General features: G+C 45.8%; 1 protein-coding gene across 1 annotated transcript in view; it reads right to left on the bottom strand.

Moving 5' to 3' along the window:
* Positions 1-6,326: 6,326 nt before the first annotated feature.
* LOC311226089 (putative ATP-dependent RNA helicase Pl10) overlaps positions 6,327-26,252 on the bottom strand; it is a gene marked incomplete at both ends in the record, with an annotated part of 74,402 nt that continues 54,476 nt past the window's right edge. Inside the window, 13 exons of the mRNA XM_084311464.1 lie at positions 6,327-6,415; positions 8,332-8,486; positions 8,597-8,750; positions 8,903-9,020; positions 9,120-9,301; positions 13,424-13,568; positions 13,658-13,802; positions 20,132-20,292; positions 22,144-22,242; positions 24,581-24,678; positions 25,555-25,690; positions 25,796-25,895; positions 25,989-26,078. Of these exons, the coding sequence (XP_084167590.1) occupies positions 6,327-6,415; positions 8,332-8,486; positions 8,597-8,750; positions 8,903-9,020; positions 9,120-9,301; positions 13,424-13,568; positions 13,658-13,802; positions 20,132-20,292; positions 22,144-22,242; positions 24,581-24,678; positions 25,555-25,690; positions 25,796-25,895; positions 25,989-26,078 (1,672 nt within the window). The remainder of the gene's footprint in view (positions 6,416-8,331; positions 8,487-8,596; positions 8,751-8,902; positions 9,021-9,119; positions 9,302-13,423; positions 13,569-13,657; positions 13,803-20,131; positions 20,293-22,143; positions 22,243-24,580; positions 24,679-25,554; positions 25,691-25,795; positions 25,896-25,988; positions 26,079-26,252) is intronic.

Genomic DNA, 26,252 nt, shown 5'->3' with positions numbered 1-26,252 from the left:
TTCTTGTAGCGGGTCGAGTTCCATCCCTGGAGGGCTGTCTTTATCCTGGAGCTCTCCGGGGACTACTTCTTCGGTCTTGGCGGGGGGTAAAGTCATGTCGGGTCCCTCCTGGTCCCTACCGTGAGCTTGGTCAGTTACGTTAGAACCCACTAGGGCCTCTATTGGCGGGGTAGCCTGGTCGATAGGGTCGGACATAATTTTACTATCTACTTTTTCCGCGTTTACCGTCTGTAGAAAGCTAGGTAGTATATTGGCAACGTAATCCTCTAAGTACTGAGGTGTCTGCCGTCTACGCTGCGGGCGATCTACTTTAGGAGAACCGTTTTGTGGAGTGTTCATCATTGGCCATGTCAATATTAATACCACTATATTAATATTACACTAGTTACGCTCCGGCTCGAAGGACCAATTGTAACTGAGGGGTACAATTCCCTGACTGTATTGATAAGTATGGTATCATTAAACCACTACCGTCTTATGTACTTTAATTACTGGCCATACAGTACATGATATATAAATATGATGAACACTTCCCACAATGAATCGGTTCCACACAAAGTTGTAATTAAGTATTTATTGCAGCAAAAGGTACATAATATACTTCTCTATTTTACTTTGGATGCGCTTATAAGGCAAAGGAATGTGCGTAGGCAAATCAATAATGAATGTCCATTCTCTGGTTACGCAGGAGGTAATTATACAACCTGAATCTTAGGGAATTATATCTATGGTGCACTAGTAATATATAGCGGGAGATACTGGAAGGGTCCCCCCGGTTGTAAGCCAGCAGGGGTAGAGGATCTGTCGGTAGTAGAGTCTGGGTCAACGATGATAAGGAGACTCCGAGTACGGGAGACGGTGCAATAAGATCTTGATCCACAGACGAATACAGCTGTTCTCCGTAGCCTGTAGATCCACAGGGAAGAAAGCTAGCCTGCCTCAGGCTCTCTGAGGCGCAGACTCGACGTGGCTCCTCACAGGGTAAATCCCACACACGTGTAGGCGTCGGCGATTCTCCGCTCCATTAATCACAGGACCAAAAGCAAATATAATCCAGCCGCAAAGGGCTATGTAGTCGCCGGGTAGATTAATCCAGTGTACATGTCCACACGGTTCTCGTCTAGGGCTCCTCGGGTGAAAGCGCCATGAAAGCAGCCCAGCCTGGATAAGCTCTCTAGCTGATACGAGGAAGCGTTGGTGATGCTTGTCACTGTAGAACTTTAGCCGCACGATACACTATACACAAATAGACTATTACTGACTTAATAGAAATATGTCGCACTCGACGGTATAGCGCCAAACTCTGACAATTCAGTTATTAATTTGCACGCGGTCTCAATGCTCTTATTTGGGGCCAAACAGGCCATACTTCACCGCACGGAGTATCGTGGGTGAGGCTTCAACTTATTGGGTAACATACTTCTGTATTCACCTGCGCCATATTTATATGCACGGCGAACAATCTAGTGCCAACCTCATTTCTGTCTCGTATTCTTGGGCAAGGCCGGGCATGTACAGACATGTCTTGACGGTGGCTTTGAACCTGACTCTGGAGGCATGGCCTTGGCGCCTGTGGACCGCTGTCCAATAGGAGAATGAAATATTATGGTCTGTACTAGGCTAAAGGGATATTCCGTGTATATGTACAAGGAATATACAAGGGATATCAAACGATATACAAATATTATGCAATATATATCAATCAATAAATATATATATTCGGTTTAATCTGATCCTTTGTAACAGAGGGCAATGAATTTGCTGGAGATTGGTGAGTCACTTAGCTTGATATATGGTGTCCAGTGGCATCCTCTCAATCCTAGGCAGATGATGCTACACATAGATCACACAGTAGACATTACAGTAGCCTCTATACATATATTGTCCTGTTGAAGTTAATATGATACATTGTTCACATCACCTGCATATCACAAGCAGCACGTACACACCGATACATCTCTTTCTATGTGGTCTGTTGATATAGGATCAGAGATTTGCTGGGTGTTAAGTCTGTTGTATAGCTTAATAACAACCAGTGGTAAATTCTTGAAAGTGAGTAGGTGGATCATTACACTAGATTGTTAATTAGCAGATTTTACAGTGGCCTTTTAGCAAGCAGTAACCCGTTGGGGACAAGATGGCACATCATTCACAACATCTGTACGGTACAGATATAACACACAAATATCCGAGTATCTCCCCTTTCTGATCGAAAAAGTTTATAGTGATGTGCAGAGCAGACAGCATCTCAAGAATCCTTTATTCTTTTCTAAAGAATGCTAGCATTGTGTGTGCCAAAGGTAGCCTACCCGACCTCACCCGCTGCTGCGTGTACAATGTTCTTTCTGACGTAGCTCATTGCTTCACTTGCATCGATGAACTCTTTATCTTTTCCCTTGTGCGTGATGCGAAGTCGGGCTGGAAAAAGAATGCCGTACCGGGTGTCCTCACGACCGCGTAGTAGCTTCCTTACCTCCGTAAACGCAGCCCTGGCTTTCGCGACGTTTGTGGCATAGTCGGGGAAGATTGCAATAGTCATTCCGTTGATCTGTATTGGAACCTTGGCGCGCGCCCGGCTCAAAACCTCGACACAGTACTGGTAGTAGTGGAGTTTAGCCACGATAGCACGCAGTGGCGAATCCTTATGGAAGCCAACGGAAGCCATGCCTCCCTAATATTAAAATATGAATTAATATCAAATATGAAATATGAAAAAATAAAAAATTAATATAGTTTACATTCTTTTTCATCTGTGCATCTGTGTTATAATTTTTTTATTTTTTTTAAATGTCTCCCTCTTCTCCTTCTCACTCCCTCTAACACACTGTCAGCCTCACTATGCTCACTGCAGCAGGAGAGGAGGCAGATGGTAGGTCTCTTTCTCCAGGCTTCCAGCATTATAGAGTCCAAATCCGATCCTAGCCAATCAGATTCGAGCTGACTGCCACACCCTAAAAGTTTAAAACGGGGCTGAGAGGAAAACACTCAGCATATTTTCCCCTCTGCACTCTGAACATTGTATTAACCCGTAACTGTTCCCACGGGCCGAATATTGCCCCGATCCTCGCGAGATTAAATCCACGGGGACCTCTCGGCGTGCCGAAGCTTTTCCTAAATCACTTCCATCATCGAAAACGAGGGGAAAAGGTCGGCTCGCGACCCTGAAAATATTGCGTGATTTTAAAAACGCTGTATTAAGTGAGCCTATTATGGGATCCACGCGAGCTTTCTATCGTGGAAACATCTCGGCGTCCCGCAACTTTTACTCATTCACATGTAGCCCCTAAAATGCTTAGAAAAGGAAAACAGAAAGCGTGGAATAAACTCGCCGAAACGGAAAAGTGTCCCACGGGCGCGCCGTGATTCCGATCCGCGTGAAAATATTCACGGCCATAGAGGAGACCGTGGGACACCTTTTTGCAACCGAATATGTGTCTCGAATTTGCTCCCACGCGGCGCGCAAAATCGTGCAAGGAAAAATCGGACCAAAAATTAACCAATGCTCCAGCAGTATTAATGACCCTGATGTAAACAAGACAAACGTCTTTCTCTGGTCTGCATCCCCTTATACAATTGTGTGTATTGAGCCGTACTGTATTGTACCCATTCTGCAATCTGTTAAATAAATAAAAAGAAAGTTTGACTGGCCGCCGAGCCATACTGTAGTGTACATGGTGACTGCTTGACTTAAAAAAAGTATAAAAAAAAAAAAAAAAAAAAAAATTTAATAATTTTTTTTTAATAATTTTTTTTTGGCTTCCCCTGTTATTTTACCCACGCGACGCCACTGATAGCACGAGGCTTCCCGTCCGTCCTCTTCGGCCCGTGTTCTGTGCGAGCAGTCTACCAGCACTTCATTATCCATTTGTAGCATGTCTCTCAGTAGTTTTGAGACCGACGCAGTGGAACTCGAGCCATCCGTCTCAGCCACCCCAATTATCCTCACGTTGCACCTCCTCATTCTACCTTCCATGTCCTCACACTTCCCTCTGAGACCTGCCACCTCTGAATTTAAGTCTTCGACTGTGGTTTGTAGCGTTACCACCTCGTCCGACCACCTCGAGAGACCACCCTCCACGTCTTTAACTGTAGCCTCCATTTTGTTCATATCCACGCGCAGTGCCGCTACACAGCTTTGCATTTCCTCATTCATCACTTTCAAATAATTTCTGATAAGGTCGAACTCTTTGGAAAGTGCACCTTTCAATTCCGATTGTATTATCTCTGCGAGTTCCGATTTCAGCGCGAGGAGAATCTCCGCCTTTAAGGCTGTGGTATCCACGCCGGACATCTTTGACAGTGTGGACGGTGGTGGCTCGAAACTGGAAGTCGAGGCTTTTTCAGGCCTTCTTGGAGTCGAGACGTATTTGTATTTGCGTAGTTTTGATGCCATCTGTCCGTGTAAACAATGACCATTGGTTTGAACAAATGTACCCTGAGTAAGATTCACTAAGTTTTGTAAATCCGTAAGCTTATTAAATTAAGATAAAATAAAAATAAGTAGAGGCTCGACGGGAGCTAGAACAAACAGCGTGTTACTCCATTGCTCGCCTAGCCACCACCTGATAATTGTAGTTTAATCAGATTTAAATTGAATATAGAAAAATACATTTCTAATGATTACTAGACATTATACACTTCTTCCTCCTCCCCTATCTATATCTGTGTTTACACAGCTGTTTGGCCTGCTTCTATGCAAATGCTTTCGTCTCCCTTTTCAGTTACACCCACAGCATTTTCTGATTCTTGAATTTCTTAGTTACAGAATGAGTTATTCTTGAAAGATATATATACTTTTCCCCACATAATACTTTGAAGATGTAATGCTTTAAGTTACTTTTTTAAAAGGCTTGATTCAACCAGACGCTCAGGCCATGTTTTATTTCATGATTATATTTTAAATGATTTTCAAGAGCAGCCTACCTGCTCACACAACACTGTGTTGATATAGCTGTTATCACATATGCATGCGATTTGAATGTTAACACCTTCATTGGCCGAATCATTGTTTGAGTCTTCGGGGGTGAATCATATCCCTTGGTTCCTTTTGTGTGTGTTGCTTTGAAGCTTACAGAGGTGTGTAGCCTGCAGGAAAATTCCGTGGGTCAACTTTTGTTCCAAAGTCGGTTGCTAGGTAACCAGGCTCTTGACAAACTGTGACCCCCGGCTACATCTTCACACTATTGTTCTCTAAGGGTTCAGCAGGTCTGTATGCAAAGTTGTTGAGACATCCTTGCTTGCATGACCACAGACAAATGGTCCCTATAATGATTTCCTAGTTAAAATCACCAGATTTAATCTAAAACCTTCATCCTGAATTCCAAAATTGGGAGTTAATATGTATAATTTAACAGCCAAATTATACTACACTTTTCTAACGCTTTTCACCAAATAACAAAATAACAGTTGTTGACAGAATCTGGCTATGGGGCGACAATAATGTGGTCAAGAGGCATGGTTTCTTTTTAAACTTTATTTTTTTATTTATTTATTTATTTTTTTTGCGTTTATCGCTTTCCTGGTCAAGCATGACCGACAGTTGTAGGGTGAAACGGGAGAGAGAGCAGGGGGAGACATTCGGCAAATGACGGCGAGTCCGGGAATCGAACTCGGAGTCAACCAGATCCGTGACGCAGCACGGAGTCCCGCGACGCAGCGCGGTAACATGGTGTGCTACTGGAGCACCCGAGGCATGGTTTCTATCTTCAGCCATTAATCAGCGTGGTTTATTATTTGCATGGTAAAGCAGCAGCACATGAGTTCTCCTCTCCGTGAGAGGCAGGTGGGAAAGAGATAGAGAGGGAGGAGACATCTCCTTAAATACTCGCCACCTGGTGGCAGCATTAGTGGCTCCGCCTAGAACGCCCTCTAGTGGAAACAGTTATGTACAGCCAGTGGAAACAGTTAAATACAGTTAGACAGTTACTTCCTACATAGAACCTCTAACTTTAACAACAGTAATAACAAATTTAGAGCTATTGGCCAAGTTCATTTGGTGAAATGACAACATTGATTTTTCCTGTTTAAATTCAAAAGGCACAGTACATTAACATACAAATGATCCTCAGGTTATTTCAATTAGTTAGCGGTTTTCTTTTTTCCCCCCACAAAGAAGTCTGAGGTTGCTGTCGGACAATGCATGTCAGCGTCCATGCTCACTCTCTTATCTACGAGGTGAATCTCTGCAGTCTCCAGTGTTTTTCCCCGTTGCGTCGCGCTTGCACTTCAGTTTTGTGAGAAGCGAAGGGCAGAGAATCAGGGTTGGTAATGTACTGTGTGTCAGTGAAGCTACACAGGGAGGGGGGATTGTTATGGTCTGGCTAAAGTTAACATGTGGTTTCCGTGGGGTCCCACCAGTCCATGCTGCCGGAGTGGCTGTAGTTTCCCCCGTAGCCGTCGTTGTTGCCAAATCCACCTGGAAGGGAGAGAGTAAAGAGGACAGAGTCAAGACGGGTTCCAGGTGAAAACACCTTTAACGCTACAGAAGGTTAACCTTTCACTACCACACTACAGAAGGTTAACCCTTTCACTACCACACTACAGAAGGTTAACCCTTTCACTATCACACTACAGAAGGTTAACCCTTTCACTACCAAACTACAGGGTAACCCTTTCACTACCACACTACAGAAGGTTAACCCTTTCACTACAGAAGCTTACCGTTTCACTACAGAAGGTTAACCCTTTCACTACAGAAGGTTAAAAGGTAAACCCTTTCACTACAGTAGGTTAACCCTTTCACTTCCACTACAGAATGTTAACCCTTCACTACCACTACAGAAGGTTAACCCTTCACTGCCACTACAGAAGGCTAACCCTTTCACTACCACACTACAGCAGGTTACCCCTTGCACTACCATACTACAGAAGGTTAACCCTTTCACTACAGAAGGTTAACCCCTTCACTAACACACTACAGAAGGTTAACCCTCTCTACCACACTACAGAAGGTTAACCCTTCACTACCACTACAGAATGTTAACCCTCACTACCACTACAGAAGGTTAACCCTCACTACAGAAGGTTAACCTTTCACTACCACACTACAGAAGGTTAACCCTTTCACTACCACACTACAGCAGGTTAACGTTTCACTACAGAAGGTTAACCCTTTCACTACCACACTACAGAAGGTTAACCATTTCACTACAGGTTAACCATTTCACTACCACACTAGATGGTTAACCATTTCACTACATAAGGTTAACCCCTTCACTACCACACTACAGGTTAAAAGGTTAACCCTCTCACTACAGAAGGTTAACACTTTCACTACAGAAGGTTAACCCTTTCACTACCACTACAGAATGTTAACCCTTCACTGCCACTACAGAAGGTTACAACCCCTTCACTACCACACTACAAAAGGTTAACCCTTTCACTACCACTACAGAATGTTAACCTTTCACTACCACACTACAGAAGGTTAACCTTTAGGGCGGCTAACTGGCGCAGTGGGCAAGGCGCTCGCCACTAATGCAGGAGGTGATGGGTTCGAGCCCAGCTCTCTGCATTGCTACCAGCTTGGCTGGTCGTTCATACGAATACAATTGGCAGTATTAGGGGGTGGGAAGCTGGTGGGTGGGGATCGGACGTTGTGGACAGCGACTCCTACAGGTCGGTTGGTGCGCCTGCGCAGCAGAATCAGGAAGCAACGAGGGCGGCGTGTCCCTCCCACGCAGACCCTCGCCGCTGAGAGATCACGCTGTACAGGTGAAAAGTTGCGACAGCTGCCTCCTTGTGTACCGGAGGGGACACGTGATGCAAGGCTTGGTCCACATTGCAGCCGACCTGTGGGAGGCATGGCCTAACAGCGTTCGAGACAGGGGAAGGGTAGAATTGGACAATACGAAATTGGGATGGGAGAAAAATAGAAAAAATGGGAGAAAAAGTAGATAAAAAAAGAAGAAGGTTAACCTTTCACTACAGAAGGTTAACCCTTCACTACCACTACAGAAGGTTAACCCTCACTACAAAAGGTTAACCTTTGGGGGCTCCAGTAGCTCACCGCGTATCTCGGCGCTATTTCTGCGTCGGGAGGAGCCGTGCTGCGTCACGGTTCTGGTTGACTCCGAGTTCGATTCCCGGACCCGCTGTCATTTGCCGAATGTCTTCCCCTGTTCTCCCTCCCGTTTCACTCTACAACTGTCTGTCATGCTTGACCAGAAAAGCGATAAACGCTAAAAAAAAAAGTAAAAAAAAAAATAAAAGGTTAACCTTTCACTACCACACTACAGAAGGTTAACCCTTCACTACCACACTACAGATGATTAACCATTTGTAGTGTGGTAATGAAAGGGTTAATGTCAGTTCAGAGGACTGATAACTTACCACCACCACGTCCGCCACCTCCTCCTCCTCCTCCTCCTCCTCCGTGACTGCCGCCGCGCGGTCCACCGCGTCCGCCACCGCCACCACCGCCGAAGCTGCTGGATCCACCCGACGTCTGGCGGTAATCTCTGGCTCCGAAACCACCACCGGATCTACTGCAATAAGGAAGTTATAACATACGGTAAAGGCTTTTCCCCCAACTCAACACCCGACCACTAGAGGATGACCACTAGATGTTTGTGTTTGAACAGAAGTGTCCTCTCACCCCTTGGACCGTCCCCGTGTAGGGCCCTTGTGCTGGTGCTCGTAGGCCAGGCTCTCCAGCCAGGAGGGTACCTCCTGCTTGGCCTCTACCAGGATATCCAGCAAGTCTTTGGTTATGTTGCTGTTTTTGTCGTTAAAGAACGACGTGGCCAGACCTGCACACAAATACAGGGAACCCGTTTTAATAAAGGCGGTAACTTAAAATATTATAACAAACAGCTGCCCACAAAGCTTCCATGTCCAATATCATCAACGGCTAAATAAAAGAAAATGGGCACATGTGGTGAAAACGAGGCGTGGTTCTGACCTAGGTTGCCCACACGTCCCGTACGGCCGATACGGTGGACATACTCCTCGATGTCACTGGGCAGGTCGAAGTTAATCACGTGCTTCACGTTGGAGATGTCCAGACCTCTGGCAGCGACCTGCAGGAGCACAGGGGGGAGAAAGATGGTGCTTAATAATCAAGGTGAATCACAAGAGGTGTAGAGACACCGCTGCCGTGTGAGTGAGTGACTACGTACAGCTGTGGCCACCAGGATGGGGCAGCGTCCGGAGCGGAACTGATGCAGCGCCTCCTCTCGGTCCCTCTGGGAACGGTCTCCGTGGATACTGGTGCAGGCGTAGCCCTCGCGGTACAGGAAGTCCTCCAGGGAGTCCGCTCCCTTCTTGGTCTCCACAAACACCAGAGTCAAGGACTTCTTGACTGCGCAGACAGGAAGTGGAGGAGGAGGAGCGCGAGAAGAGAGAAACAAATACAAAACACATTGAGAACAGTGTCTGCGGGCTGTACAGGTGAATAAAAAAATAGTGAATGTCCAGATTGAGAAGAGAGATGGGAGCAGGAACTTAAAACTTGTCATCATACAACAAGGCCAGGCGCTCCGAGACCATGAGAAGAGAACCAAAATGGCAACTGAAAATGGAGACGGGGTGCATAGAAGCTTTGCATTCACTGACAACTAGGCTTGGGCGGTATGACGGTATACCAGGGTATTTAAAAATCCTGTCGGTATGATTTTCAATACCGTAAAAAATACATACGTTTCTTTCTAGATGGGATCGTCGCAGCGAGCGTGACGTCACAGACTGTGCGCCACGCAACGTTATAGTGTGTTCCTGTGGGTCGCCCATCTCGCATGCGTGTTAATCTGCATGACAAATAAAGACTTATTCTTCTATAGAATGAGCTTATGGACCGATGGCCATCCGTTTATTAAGGTCGAATGGACCATGGGTCCACTTCCAGACATCGGACGATTGTGGATTCGGGTATCGGAGCGTTTTTCTAACGGTTTGAGAGTACGGATTTGTGCGCGAATGTGGACTCTGGAACACGTTGTTTGGGTAAGTTATGTTATGGTTAAGCGTATGGAAGATAAACGTATGAGGGTCCGGATATTTTTTCTACATGGGTTTAACGGCTTCAGCTGGGTTTTGATTATCAGTTAATTAATACAGATACAATTTTGTGCGTCTGTATGTGTACTGTCGTGAGTTTGTGAGTCACGTTGGTCTCATTTCAGCCTCCGTTATTTGTTCCGTATGTCGTTTCATATCTGTGTCTCGTATTTACGTTGGTAACACGGGTCGCTAAGGAATTTAGGTTTGAGGTTGAAGAAAGTGCACGTTTAGGTTGAAAGAACGGCATTTCAATATAAGCATCTTGTATCATTCTTAAGATACCACAGTTATACCACATGTTCTCCCCGTGCTCGCAAGGGTTTCCCCCCCGATAAGATAAACCCAATGGAAAAACATGCACAACAACAGATCGCTAACGCTGTGGCGTCCTTGACGAAGACGGACAGGAGCACTTGGATTGGTCCCCTGGCGCGGCTCACGTTGACGCCTGTCTGCTCCCGGCTGCCCTTGGGGGGGAAGGACGACGGGATGGGTTAATCGCAGAGACAAATCGCATCGGCGATCCTAAAGAGACAATGCCTGCGTGTGTGTTCCGGTGTGTGTGCTAAACTAACCGCTGTATGTACCGCTAAAAAAAAAACATTGAGTGTTGTTGCATGCCGAATAAAGACCTCTGCAACAGGTCCTGCATTATTATTATTATTATTATTATTATTATTATTATTATTATTATTATTATTATTATTATTATTATTATTATTATTATTATGATGTTGTGGATGTAAATTAACATGTGCTTGCTTATGTAAAAACAATGCATAAGATAACGAGACCTTTTCATTATAACGTCTTGCAACTATGGTTATGATTAAGATATCAAGTATTTACTCCCGGAAAATCTTTATGTATGGTGATAACAAAGTATATTGTTAAAGGGGAACCATCTTATAAATCGCTTTTTCCAGTGTTTAGCATTGTTTTCTAGCAATGTGGGGTTGTATCAACAATGTCTGTCTCAGATTCTCATTTTGGCGGATTTGACTCGCTATCCTACGTAGCAAGGAGCTGATCTAAGCCCGCTCTGTGGTTGAAGCCACCGCCCACAATTCGCTCAACAATGGAGCAGTGGGAACAATGCGGAAATGGTTTCCCTGTCACTTCCGAGCGAGAGCGAGAGACTCTCATACGGAGAGGCTCTCTGAGGCTCTCCGTCTGCCCCTGCATTTACACACAATCGCGAGTCGAGCCGCTCACACACGCGCTCACTGAGCGATCTCTGCCCTCTCTCTCGCTCGTTCTCTCTCTCGTTTTTTTTTTATCCACTTTTTCTCCCATTTTCTATATTTTTTCTCCCATCCCAATTTCGTATCATCCAATTCAACCCTCCCCTGTCACGAACGCTGTTTCTTGCCTCCCACAAGCCGGCTGCAATGTGGACTAAGTCATACATAGCACAAGTCCCCTCCGGTACTTGAGGTAACAGCAGTCGCATCTTTTCACCTGCGCAGCTCGATCTCTCAGTGGCGAGGAGTAACGCGTGGGAGGCTCACGCTGCCCCCGACACTTCCTGATTCTACTGCGCAGGCGCACCAACCGACCTGTAGGAGTCGCTGTCCACAACGCCCGATCCCCACCCATCAGTTTCCCACCCCCTAATACGGCCAATGTGTATTAGTACGGACGACCAGCTAAACTGAAAGCAAATGTGGAGCGCTGGGCTCGAACAGGCGAGCCCAGCGTCTCCATATTTCGTGGGGAGCGCCTTGCCCACTACGCCACGTAGCCGCCCCTGCTCGTTCTCTCTCTCGTATGTATCACGCTGTGTGGGTGACTGTCACTCAAAGCGCATTGCTAGCGCAAAAACAGCTTGGAATCGAAAGTACTTGATTAGAAATACAAAACAATGAATTATTTTTTTTAAACCTTACAGATGTGTTCCATAGACTCACAGGAATTGTGTAAAATTGCCCAAATAGTGAAAGGAATAGCAAAATAGGGGACTTTTAACTTAATTGGTCAAATTGTCAGTGTGTTTTGGTTTTTGGAGAGAAAGGTAGGCATGGCAACACTGAGCAGCACCAAAGAGGACACAACACTAAGCTATCTTCATGCAGTTGCCCTCGTCAAGCCTTGTTACTATGGTGATAACAGACTAGTGTGTGCTTTAGCAAGGCTGCCCATGGCATCCATAATGCATCTCTTCACTTTCAACAGTAGCTGGGTGCACAAGTAACCATGGGAACAGTACAAAAGGTACTTTACGTTTAGGCGAGATCAAAGAGGACTTCTGGGTGACACCAATAAGAGGTGGGGGTTGATCCAGAGACCCCGATATAATACTTAGGCCATGACATTGCGATTTATTATGTTATTACAGTGGAATATGTAGTTTAGCGTGTTCCACCGCCTACTCCCTATTCCTAGGAGCAATATCAAGTTATCCAACACAGTTGGTCTGTTGTGCATTCAACTTGCTGTGAACCAACAGGTCTGTGCCAATATCAGATCTATGTCACGGCCGTCGGACTCATGGAAGACTGGGGGGCTCCGTTTCTACGGGCAACCCACCAATTAGTCCATATTGAGCTGGCAAATGCCACGTGTTGGTGTTGAAAATGTTCCCAGGCAGCAACACAGAGCCAAAAAGGTCTCCTTTGGCCACAGGGAGTTTGGGGGGGGCGGAGCTGGGGGGTTGGGGTGGAGAGAAGAGAACATTTATCGAGATGCAATACAAGATCTGCTGCTCCACTAAAAGCAGTGTTCCCTTGGTGCATGGCAAGTGTTACTCGCTGCGCCTAGAAGTTCATAATCGGACAGGAGAAGGAAAAGAAAATAGAAGAAAAAAGGGTGAAAAAAAGACAGGATGTGTGAGCTGGGGAAGGAGGGGGTGAGGTGCAAGATGTCTCTGGCTTGTGGGTCAAGCCAGAGCCAAAGACAGTGTGGTGAGTCTTTACTTACCGGGTTTATCTGGTATGTCGGGCACACTTTCCGGAACATCAGCGAGAATGACTGAGATAAAAATGAGACCGCCCAGTTAACGCAAAGCTGCTCATCGTTACTTTCACAGCTTTTATTAAAGAGGAAAACGAGAAGGAAGCCCCTCAAATACATTCTTGGTGTGTTGACCGTAGTTACGCGGCGGCCGTTTTGCTCTTACTTCGTGTGGGAATCGGGGGGTGGGAAGGAACCCAACCGAGTGACATAAGCGCAAAATGGCCGCCGCATGACTACGCGCCTGTGCTTACCCCTAAATAAGCATAACCCAATTGCTCCAAACGGTCTTTAGGGAGACTTAACACATTTTAGCTTACAGGGATGTGGCTAAGTCAATATTAGCTTAGCATGGGTCAGACGGACAAACACAGGAGGATGGGGGCACAAGGAGAAATATGAAATCTTTTACAACTCAATGCGTTTATCATAAAAAAAAACACAGCATAATATTTGTGTGTGCGTTTCTCACCTGTAGCGTTGAGCAGGTCAAGAAGGAAAGACCTCTTGTCGTTCCCCTCCACCCAGACCACCTTCTGGGTGATGTTTTCTGAGGTGGAGCCCACACGGCCCACAGCCAAGAAAATGTAGTCCTCAAGGAAATCACGGGCCAGGATCTGAAATGGAAATAAAATCGATAAATTGGCCATAATATACCAAGACTGAGATGTGCAGATCTGTGCACTGATTGGCTAGCCATATCTACCTGGATCTCCTTGGGGAAGGTGGCACTGAACATCATGGTCTGGCGAATGCCTTTGGGTGGCATGGTGTCCTGTTCCACAATGCGCCTGATCTGGGGCTCAAAGCCCATGTCCAACATACAGTCAGCCTCGTCCAGGATCAGGTAGCTAGAGAGGACACGGCACAGACACTTAGACCATGACACCGTCTGCCGTGTCAAAAACACATTCTTCTGCGGGCGGCTGGGTAGCGCAGTGGACAAAACACTCGTCTACCACCCTAGAGACTCTGGGATCGAATCCAGCAGTCAGCGGTACCTCCGGCTTGGTCAGTCGTCCCTACCAACACAATTGGCAGTTAGCAGGTGGGAAGCCGGTGTGGTATGTGTCCTGGTCGTTGTAAACTGCGACTCCCACTGGTCGGTCGGGGCGCCTGTTCAGCAGGGAGGGGATCTGGGGTAAATTGCGTGAACCTCCGCACACGTTACATTCCCCCAGTGAAACTCCTCGCTGTCAGGTGAAAAGAAGCGGCTGGCGACTCCACATGTATCGGAGGCATGTGGTGGTTCTAGACCCTCCCCAGGCCGACAGTGGGGCAATGCACGCAACGACCAGGAAGGGAATTGGCATGACTAAATTGGGATGGGTGAAATTCAGAAAAAATACCTAAACAAATTTAAATAAACATTCTACTATTGGAGGGCGGAGCTAGGCGATCATGGAGTAGACGTGTTTCACGTGAGCTCCCTTCTATCGTGCGAAATATACTTTTCTCCCCATTAGTCTTTATTTTATTTTTGTTTGTTGTTTGTCTGCTTGTTGAGTTGTCGAGTTTCAACTACTGTCGTCGACTTTTTTCAACTTTCTGCGATGTCGTTGGTGGCGACCAGATCCATGAGCGCCCCAGCCGGCAAGCTGCCACCGGCCCTAGCCTCGCCGTCGCCCGGTATCGGTGAGATAAGCGAAGCTGTGCTCTCGGTCATGACCAAGCTCCATGCAGACTTTGAGACACGCTTCGCTGAAACACAAAGAAAAGTGCTGGCGGAATTTTTTGATAACCTTCATCGAGAGATGTCAGAGGAAATTAGGTTGGCGGTCGACCCGTTGAAAGACAAGATGGAGTCGCTGCACGTTGTCTCCTCGGCTAATGCTAACAAACTAGCCACGCTAACGACAGAGGTCTCACTACAAGGCGAGAGGATGGCGGGTCTGGAGACCTCCCTGCTGGCTAGGCAGGCTGAAGTTGCCAAACTACAGTCGGTAATTGTGGAAATGCAGTCCCGGGAGAGACGCTACAACATCAGGATTGTTGGTGTACCGGAGGGCAACGAGAGAGGCCGTCTCTCGGAGACCATGCCGGAATTGCTGCAGGAAATACTGGGGAAAGATGTCCTCCCCACCCCTCCCGTATGTGAATCGGCCTACAGAGCGGGCAAAACCAGTCCTGGAGTGAACAAAGAGCCGAGGCCCATCATTGTCAAGCTGAACAGGCTTCAGCAGAGGGAGCTCATCATGCGGTCGGCCCGTGCCAGAAGGGGTAAACTAAGTCTTGGCGATTACAAAGTGGCCATTTTCGAAGACTTTACGCCGGAGGTTCAAGCACAGAGAGGCGAATACAAAGTGGTCATGTCCAGGCTATGGTAACTAGGCCTGAGGCCTACGCTATTCGCTCCCGCGAAATTATCTGTGCTGGGTAAGGACGATGATCGGCGTTCATTTTGGTCGTTGGCTAAAGCGAAGGAATATCTCGGGGGGATAGCCGAGACTGTAGCTTGATATCTATGTCGGGTGAGTGACTTGGCGATGTGGGCCTGAATACATTGATGGGGCGGACTACTCACAAATGCTTGTTGTCATGTCCAGACATGCTAACTGTCCACTGCCCATCCAAACTAGCGGGGCATCCCAATGACTTCTGTTACTTGCTAATGCTGACCTCATGGTCGTACGTGTGTGTCGCCTCTATGAAAGCTAGCGAGCTAGCTGAACAATGTACAAAACAGATTCTAGCGTGCTAGCCGGATTCATCACTAGCTTACGCGCTAGCCTCGGGCTAGCTAGCAGGCTGTGTCTATCGCCCGCGCCGAGATATTCGAGACCCGTTAATGTTTACGTATTTTGATTGTTGTTGCTGTTTAAGTGACATCGGTTTGCACAATTCAACGGTGATCGGGTCCTTAACTAACTTCTTGTATGCTTTTATTTTTATATCCAGGCTGTTTTGAGCTTTGGGCTCCAGTGGTGGAAGGTCGGTTGAATATATATATACAATATATGATAACAGGTTGTGTCAGGTATAGCTTATTACTATCCCCGGGTTAATGAAGGTGTTTAATTCTATTCTTACATAGGTTATGTCATTCCAGCCGTTGTGCCTGATCAGAGGGGCTGTTACATGAGTGCACTTTGACCATAACCCTTTTTTTCCCTTTCTTCTTATTGTCGCTGTTTAAATGACATCTGTTTGCGCAATTTAACTGTGATCCGATCCTGCCTTAGACTATCTGCTGGTATGCTTTAATTTAATTTTGTTTTGAATTTTCCTTTACCCATTTATGCTATAACATTGCGACATTAATACGCAGACTCGGAAGTAGATGGTTACAGCGTTGATGTTGAGTTATTATATAATAATGGCTATTTTTTCCATTATAGTTGTCTCATGTTAGGGCCAAGGCTCACGGTGGTTTTCGACCGATATCTTTATTGAATTTTAATTTTAATTTGTGTTTATTGGACTAGTGGGGGTTTAATCAGGGGTTTATCTAGAGGGGGGTCGGAGTGGAGAGCGTCTTATTGGATCCATGACTCCAGTGGGAAATGATAGGAAGAAGGACACGGGGCTCGCAGACCTATGGCGCTTATCCAATCCCACCCTCAAGGATTACTCTCACCTGTCAGCCAGACACAAAACCTTCTCTCGAATAGACTATGCATTCGCGTCCCCTAATATGTTTGATAGTTTCGACGTCTCATTGTTTCACCTGGCTCTCTCGGACCACAAGGGGATTTTCCTTGTGGCAACCTTTGGCAGGCTCTCCACGAGAGCTCCCAGGTGGCGTTTTAACTCAACCTTATTAAAGAACGATGATTTCTGTTCTGAGTTCAGGAGTAAACTAGCTGAATTCTTGCAGATCAATGTTGGCACGGTCGATGACCCCAGGGTCCTATGGAACGCATTGAAAGGATTTATCAGGGGTCATGTCACACTTTTCGCCTCCAATTTGCGTAAATCCCGGTCAAAAAAACTAGAAGGACTGGAAACATTATATGCAGACCTATACGCATCTTTGCAAACTAACTATAGTGAACGACTAAACACACAACGTAAGATAGTCAAGAAAGAAATAAACTCCATACTTAAACAACAGTCTGAGTTCTTGATACATAGTTTCACGGCTCCAGGCCTAGCCATCTATTGGCAATGAAAATACGCTCAAATGATCATTTCTCGGATATCCCCTCGATCAAGACGCAACAGGGTACAGTCACTACTGATTCGAAAAAGATCAACGACACTTTTAAAGAGTTTTACTCACAGTTATATAGCTCAGAGGTTAATCTCGACGACTCTAAATTTGAATCGTTCATTGGCGGGCTTGAGATACCCCACATTTCTGAGGAAGAGGCTAAGGAACTGGGGAAACCGATCACTCTTATGGAACTAAGGGAGACGATTGCTGAAATGCAGAGGGGTAAGGCACCAGGCTGGGATGGTATTCCACCCGAGGTGTATTTAGCTTTCTGGGACCAACTGGGTCCATTGATGCTCGATATGATCAATTACGCTATCGAACAAGGGGAGTTCTCAAGAGATGTCAACATGGCATTGATTTCTTTACTTCTCAAGAAGGACAAAGATCCCAATGATTGTGGTAGCTATAGGCCCTTGAGTCTTCTCTGGGCCGATTTAAAAGTGTTTGCCAAGGTGCTGGCCCGCCGCCTGCAGAGATTTATGACGGTATTGGTACACTGCGATCAAACTGGTTTTATCCCGGGGCGCCTGGCTGCAGATAATCTTAGGAGGCTGTTGCATGTAGTCGATAACAGTAAAGACAATACAGCTCCGTCCACAGTTCTGTCTTTGGATGCCATGAAGGCGTTTGACAGACTAGAATGGTCATACCTGTGGAAGGTACTTGAGGTCATGGGTCTTGGAAAGAATTTTATTCATATGATTAAAGTCATGTATGCCTCGCCGTCGGCAATGATACTGACAGGCAAAAACTGTTCCACACTTTTCCCAGTCTCCAGATCTTCTAGACAGGGTTGTCCTCTGAGCCCAGGACTATTCGCGCTTTCCCTCGAACCATTGGCCCAATTTATTAGGCAATCGGAGGACATCGTCCCCATAATGATCAATAATACACCACACAAAATTGCTCTCTATGCGGATGACCTACTGATTTGTATGGATGACCCTTCCCGGTCGGCCACAAAATTATTGGGAATAATCGACGACTTTGGTAAATTGTCAGGCTTTAAGATTAACTGGAACAAATCAGCCTGCCTACCTCTTAATGAGCTGGCCAAGGCGGTGCGACTACCAGCTGATATCCCCATAGTGGAACATTTTAAATACTTAGGCATAGAGATATTCCCCACGCTGAGTCAAACTACTAAGTACAACTTCACGGGTACTTATGATAAAATACGCCAGGATCTAGACAGATGGTCGTCCCTTCCTAACTCCTTACAAGCCCGAGATTCCATAATCAAAATGAACGTCCTGCCTAGGATACATTTTGTTAGCTCAATGCTCCCCCTGCCCCCTCCAATAGACCACTGGCGCAAGGTACAATCGATGGTATCTAAGTTTATCTGGAATAACAAGCGCCCGAGAATCAAAAGAGCTACTACTCAACGTAGGAAACAAGATGGGGGCCTCGCAATCCCTGATTTTAAGCTTTATTTCTGGTCCTTTTCACTGAGACCTCTGATGTGCTGGCTAGACCCTGTAGATGCTGTATCTTGGCGCTCCTTAGAAGCGGCGGCGGTCTCACCGCTAAGATTGCAGGATGTGGTGTACTCCACTGTCCCTATTTCGAAATGCCGACTGAGGTATGGACCGATCATAACTCACGTGATCCAGACGTGGCGTAATGTACAGAAGTCGTGTGGGGTTAAATGCCCATGGCACCTGGACTCTCCAATTTTTAATAACCAGCAAGTACTTGTTGGGCACAAGCCGGTTAATATTCCTCAATGGCAAAGGAGGGGGGTTCATACTCTGGAGGATATTTATGATAAGAACGGCCTCCGTGCGTTTCAGGACTTAAGAGAATTTTATGATCTTCCCGGCGAGTCCTTCTTTCTTTACCTTCAACTAAGGTCAGCGCTGAGGGCGCATGGCGTGCCGTGGGCTCAAGCTTTGCAACCACACCCCTCAGGCTCATAGTGGACAGGACGACCTCCAGAGGGTTTGTCTCAGACTTTTATACGCTCTTAATTCAGTCCACGTATAAAAATGTATCATTGGATACAATCTGGCGTGTGGATATCCCGGAGTTGGACCCCGAGTTTGACTGGGATGATGTTTGGGCAAATGTGGCATTGTCTTCCCGCAACCCCAATCACCAGCAAATTCATTTTAATTATATTCATATGACCTATCTTACACCTAGGAAGCTATTTGCTATGGGACTGATAACCGACTCTCGGTGCACTTTGTGCTCTCAAAAGGCCACTGGCACTTATATGCATATGTACTGGGATTGCCCACCAGTGGCCCACTTCTGGAGGTCAATAACGGACAAACTTTCAGATCTGTGTGGCTTAACTATCCCATTCACAGCTGTTACGCTACTCCTGAACGATATAACAACACTACCTGCGTCCGTACAACTAAAGAGGGTTGTCCTAGCGGGCGTCACAGCAGCGAAGAAGCTAATAGCATTGAGATGGAAGGAGCCTGAGAAGCTCACAGTGATTAACTGGTCCCTAACACTGTTGGATGTGATTTATCTTGAGATATCCACGGCGCGGGTGATTGGGGTGGGGCAGGCTGGGATTGACCTATGGTTCGCAGCAGCTGAGAAGGTCAGGACCGCCGTGTGCGGCTGAGCGGGGTTGGGGTGCTTGTTCGGGGGAGTCCGGCGGTCTCGTGGGAGGGGGAGGAGGAAATGTCTTGTCTGTCTTGTCTTTTGTGATGTCTTGAATTTAACAAGGGATTTTATTGGGGGGCAGCTATTTAGCTAGTTCTTCGCTATTTGGTCATCTATTAGATAGTACCCCTGGAATTTTGAATTTTGAATTTAAAATTTAAAAAGGTTGAACTCTGTTTTCTTTCTTTTTGTCTTTATAATTTATAAATTGTTATATTCTGTATTATTATTGTTTTTGTTATTTTCCTGTGAAGTTCTGTGTATTGTGATTGTGATTAATGTGTTGTCTTGTTTCATGTAAGTAATAATAAAAACAATTTGATCAAAAAAAAATAAAACATTCTACTATTCAAAAGCCTGGCATGTAAAAATACACCTCTCCCTGGTACTGACTTGCAGTAGTCGAGTCCAATCTTGCCCCTCTCCATCATGTCGACGAGGCGCCCGGGCGTGGCCACCAGCAGGTGGCAGCCTCTCTCCAGTTCTCTTATCTGCTGGCCGATGTCTGCTCCTCCGTACACCACGCAGGGACGCACCTTGGAGCGGTAGGCCACCTAGAGCGGGAGGAGAGGGGATTCAAGAGAGATTTAAGCTACCCACTCAATAATAATTCATTACATTTATATAGCGCTTTTCTAGACAGAAAGTGCTCCCCACAATGTAGGGCGGAAATGTCCTCCTTCACTGGTAGCACCCAACCTTGGGCTACGCAGGCTCAATGCCTGCCATACACTGGCACTAGGGCTGGGCGATATGGCCTCTAAATGATATCGCGATCTTTTTTGGCCATATCACGATACACGATATATATCGCGATATTTTGACATTTCCTCTAAAGCACTTAAAAATGCTTGATTTAACCCTTTGATGCACGCCAATATGATGATTATAATAAGTCCCTGCAAAATATGTTTGCATTATTAAACCATGAAGATGCTTTAAAAAATAATTAAATGAAAATGTACTAAGAGTAGTCTACTGACACACTAATAAAAAAAATTATTTACATCTAAGACAATTTATATAAAAACTATTGGGTGCCTAAGACTTTTGCACAGTACTGTGTTTTCTATCCACTTTAGCCAAACACACACACACACACACACACACACACACACATATATATATATATATATATATATATATATATATATATATATATATATATATATATATATATATATATATATATATATATATATATATATATATACCGTAATTTTCGGACTATAAGCCGCGCCTTTTCCCCCCATTTTTCTACCCTTATAACCCACCCCCTTTTCTCACGAATGGAACTAGTGTCGTGGAGTCTGCTTTGAGCGCTTCCAGGGTTAGCAGCTAAGAGCTAATGCTAGTTAGCTTAGCCTATTTATGGTTTAACTTAGCAGCTAACGTTAGCCCATTGCTCGCATCAATTATATTGCATGTCATTGAAGGTCCGCGCTGGTCTGTGTAATGAAATTACAATTGCATGTCATTTAAGGTCCGCGCTGGTCTGTCTATAATGAAATGAGAGGAACGCTCTGCACTAAAGCAAGTCTCATATCAGCCGCGACAACATATACTCGATGTTCACGATATAGTAATTTACTACATCTCACGTAGAACAAGCCGCGATACATCGAGTATACTCGATATATCGCCCAGCCCTAACTGGCACCAGGCACACATCACACTACACAATGGCTGAACGGCTCAGGAGACAGGGATTGACGTCAGCCAATTAAGGGGAAGGGATGATTAGGTGGCCTTGATGTCAGAGACCTGATTGGGAATTTGGCCAGGAACGTCAGGGGAACCCCCTTCTCTTTGCGATAGGCGTCCTGGGTTCTTTAACGACCGAGATTCAGTCAGGATTAGGCATGGGCCGGTTACCGGTTTGACGCGGTTTGAAAACATTGCAGTGTCAAAACCACTAATATTATGTTCAGACGGTAGGCGCCGATGGTATACGCTAGCAAGCTATCCAAAAAGAAACTGTTTAAAAGGAACACGCCAACTTTTTGGGAAAGTGGAAATCTTCCATTTACTTAGGTATGTATTTTTAGGCGGATTTTCAGAAAATAGGGCTTGGGCTTAAGAGGTTAATCCAGTAAGAATAGTTCCCGCTGTGTGTAATACAGACAGTCTTCACACATTCATAAATAACACAGAAAAGCTGATCACAAGCACTCTGTAATAAAATAAGTTTTGTTCAATGGTTTCAATGTTTTTTTTTACCGAATACCGTGATATACCGTCAAACCGTGGTATTTTTGCCCAAGGTTATCATACCATCAAAATGTCATACCGGCACATGCCTAGTCAGGACCTCGATTAAGCGTCCCGTCCGAGCGAGGAAAGAGAATCAAAAGCAAGCTTTCAGCTCCTCGCTGGTCTTCGTGCGACATGTGCGGTGGCCTTACCTTCCTAGCCTCGTCGTAGATCTGCAGGGCCAGCTCTCTAGTGGGAGCCAGCACCAGAGAGATGGGGTACTGCTTACGGCGTCCGTACTTGCCGTTCTCCTGTGGAGAGGACGAGGAAAACGTGTCAACATAACGTGAGCAGAAGGGGAGTGTAGGAACGGTTTTGTTGAGGAAGTCTACATCTAGCCCTATGTTCCCACAGCCCTATGTTCCCACATTTCTAAGATCTTTCTCAAAATTAGGCCTCATGTTCCCACAGCCCTATGTTCCCAGATAAACCCTCTACTACCAGAGGACAATTGGATAATAGGTTGGGTGTAATTGCCTATCAAATTAAGAGAAAGGGGGGTAAAATCAGATGCAATTCATGAAAAAAGGAAATGTGGGAACATAGCAGGGCTCTACGCTAACCTTTTTCCCAAGGAGCACATGTGCTCCTAAATGAAAATATTTAGGAGCACAAAGAAATTTAGGAGCACACAAAAATATTTAGGAGCACAGTGAAAATATTTCAAGTAACAGATTTTTTAATTTTTATATAAATGTATATTTGTACTGTGCGTGCATGTGCAAACAGGAACGGGACACACATCTGTGCAATAGCACATACCACCAAAGTCACTGGCCCACTGTGTGCGTGTGTGTGTATCTGTGTGCAAACGGGAATGGGACACAGACATTTGAACTATTAAGTGATTAATGCCTACTGTGGCAAAGTTGTAGCCAACAACTAGGCCTAATAAAAAAGCCAGTGACATTGAACAAAAAGGAGACACTGGCATTACCACCAGGGCCATCAGTAGAGGGGACTGTAAGGTGCCTTTTCGGTATACTACCTTTGCTAAAACTGTGTTCTCTGGGTGGTAACTACTGGAATAGCCTACCAGTTGTGATTAGAGTGCCCCACATACTCCATGTTCAAGACCCATCTTAAACTGCATCTTAAGGAAAACCAGAACTGTGATCATTTTTAATCTGATTTAGTTTATGTAACTTGTTTCTTGTTTTTATTGTTGTTTTTATCATTGATTGTCACAATGCTTTTACCCTAAGCAGGCTATTTATTTATTGAAAGAGGTTTGCTGTCTCCTGGTGTAAATTAGCTCTTGCTACAACCCTGCATGTTTACATTTTGTATTTTGTACTTGATGTTCATTAACATGTGCTGTCCCTATCAAATAAACTATCAAATCAAACTACTGCTACAAAAGTAACAGTCACTTAACTTTAGCTTTTGCCCAGGGCGGCTACGTGGCGTAGTGGGCAAGGCACTCGCCACGAAATGCTGGAGACGCTGGGCTCGTCAGTTCGAGCCCAGCGCTCCACATTTGCTTTCAGTTTAGCTGGTCGTCCGTACTAATACACATTAGCCGTATTAGGGGGTGGGAAACTGATGGGTGGGGATCGGGCGTTGTGGACAGCGACTCCTACAGGTCGGTTGGTGCGCCTGCGCAGTAGAATCAGGAAGTGTCGGGGTGTTACTCCTCGCCACTGAGAGATCGAGCTGCGCAGGTGAAAAGATGCGACTGCTGTTACCTCAAGTACCGGAGGGGACTTGTGCTATGTATGACTTAGTCCACATTGCAGCCGGCTTGTGGGAGGCAAGAAACAGCGTCCGTGACAGGGGAGGGTTGAATTGGATGATACGAAATTGGGATGGGAGAAAATATAGAAAATGGGAGAAAAAGTGGATTAAAAAAAAATAAATAGCTTTTGCCCCTTTTATGCATACAATGCCTATGTTTTGGCTAGTGTTGCTCTTCTAGAAAAATAATCCTTTCAGGGTTGCCTATTGAAATACTGTACACCTCCAGTACAGAAACATTGTTTATGAGTTTGCGTGTCAGGTAGACCATTGATTGACAGTCGATTCTGCCAATTACATCACACCGGTTGCACTCCGGCTGTCCTGCGCTGCAGCTGGACCCTATTGCCCACCTCTGCTGTTGTGTGCGGCACAACGACATACTGCATCAACGTTATGATTAACAAAGCAAGGCATTCGTTTTGTTGCATTAACGTTATATTACTATTGCTATCGCTAAATCTAGGTGTTCTAAAATCTATTGCTATTGGTAAGACTAGAATAAGTTACATGTCTCTGGAAACTCGCATATCGCAATGGCGGACTTTCAGGAAGTAAACAAGCAAAATGAGAGCTTCCGATTGGTCATTTGCTTTCTTTCCCATGAAACCAGTCACGTCACTCTACTGTGATTGGACCGTTGGCTTGAGTGCAATGTGGGACTTGTAGTTCTTTAACGATTTATCAGCGGAGGAATAAAAAGGACGACTGAGGCTGTAATCTTCACTCATCTTCAATTGATTTTTCCGGTTCGCACACACATATTTCTAGGGGCATATGCGAGCAATATGGTCGCACTGTAGAGCCCTGCATAGGGCTGTGGGAACGTAGGCACGCTCCCGTTCTCCTTACATGTCCGCTGGTCTTGGCAGCCTGCAGTGCGTCTCCAGGACCCTCCATGAAGATCTGACTCAGCACTGGTAGCAGGAAGGCAGCGGTCTTTCCAGAGCCTGAAACGCAATGGGGACACTTCATTATTCACATCTACTAAAATATGAAGACCAGGTTGCAAATATAAAACATGTCCCAACAACAACCCTGCTTACAGTCCCCATGGCGTCCGCCGATACTAACCAGACAAACTCAAGAGCCTTATAGTACGGTCCATCAATGCCATGGGGCCAGTATAGCCCCTTACGTGACTGCGAGTGAGCCTGGGTCTCTACCACAGTCACTCTCACCTAGACTGCGACCATTTGCAACTTAACGTACCAAGCGTGATCACATGGAGCGCGCTGGGTCAAAAATATATCATATATGAATTTCAAAGATACCCAGCGTACAATATGGGTTTAACACAGCTTTACAGTGGGGTCTGGAAGCTCGGAGTTGCTAATAAACAGTTTAAATCATTGTTACAAAACGAGTGGTATTTACAGACAGAACGTCCATTTCCGCCATTGGTGCCACAGCGCATGCGCACCAGGCAGCCGAATAGCGGCAGAAGAAGAAGACGCCATCTTGCCAACGTTCGCTCTGTGAGTACCACTCGTTTTGTAACAATGATTTAAACTGTTTATTAGCAACTCCGAGCTTCCAGACCCCACTGTAAAGCTGTGTTAAACCCATATTGTACGCTGGGTATCTTTGAAATTCATATATGATATATTTTTGACCCAGCGCGCTCCATGTGATCACGCTTGGTACGTTAAGTTGCAAATGGTCGCAGTCTAGGTGAGAGTGACTGTGGTAGAGACCCAGGCTCGCTCGCAGTCACGTAAGGGGCTAGGGCCAGTAAGGATCTACATTTAGTATACTACTACCGACTGCAAATGACCAGTAGCGGTGGGTGCAAGCAAGCGTGAACAGTCAGGAGAGGTCCTCACCAGTCTGGGCACAAGCCATCAGGTCTCTCTTGGACTTGATGATGGGGATGGCGTACTTCTGGACCGGGGTGGGCCGAGTGTAGCGGCTCAGGTTAATGTTGGCCATGATGATCTCCCCCATGTCAACATCATGGAACTATGTCACAAGAGAAACATCGTCAATACCACGATTCCAATGAGTCATTAACTTCGATCACAGACCATGACGTCTGGAATAGGACGTGTGGAAGCTAAGACTTACACTCTCTATGTGAGGCGGAGAGTTGGCTCCAGTCGCCTCCACGGGAATGTCATCATATTTCTCAAAGTTAATCCCAGTGTTGCTGCCAGCGAACAGCTCGCTGGAGGAGACAAGGGAGGGGTTTAGGGTTTAGAGTGACTTGAAAAGGGCTTCCAACATGGAGGCAAGACTGGTGGTTAAGGTTTTATCTTACTTTTCCAGGCGCTCGTTGGGTGGGGTGGGCTTGGACCAATCCTCGTCATCTCTGTTGCCTCCGCCTCCGCCCAAACCTCCGCGCTCATACCTAGAACACAGGTAGGTGGTGTTACACAGGTGTCGCTACACAAACCACACAGGAGACCAGGGTATCTGCCGGTTTCAACACGTTACATTCAAGACCTTTTTAATACCAATTTCACAACCAGAGTAGCAAAAAATTAAACACATAGGGACACTGAACTGATGGCGGTTGTGCGCC

Source organism: Notolepis coatsorum (assembly GCF_963971535.1).
Source record: "Notolepis coatsorum genome assembly, chromosome: 3".
Classification (NCBI taxonomy): Eukaryota; Metazoa; Chordata; class Actinopteri; order Aulopiformes; family Paralepididae; genus Notolepis; species Notolepis coatsorum.
Note: the sequence above shows the minus strand (reverse complement) of the source record. Positions and strands in the feature narration are given on the sequence as shown.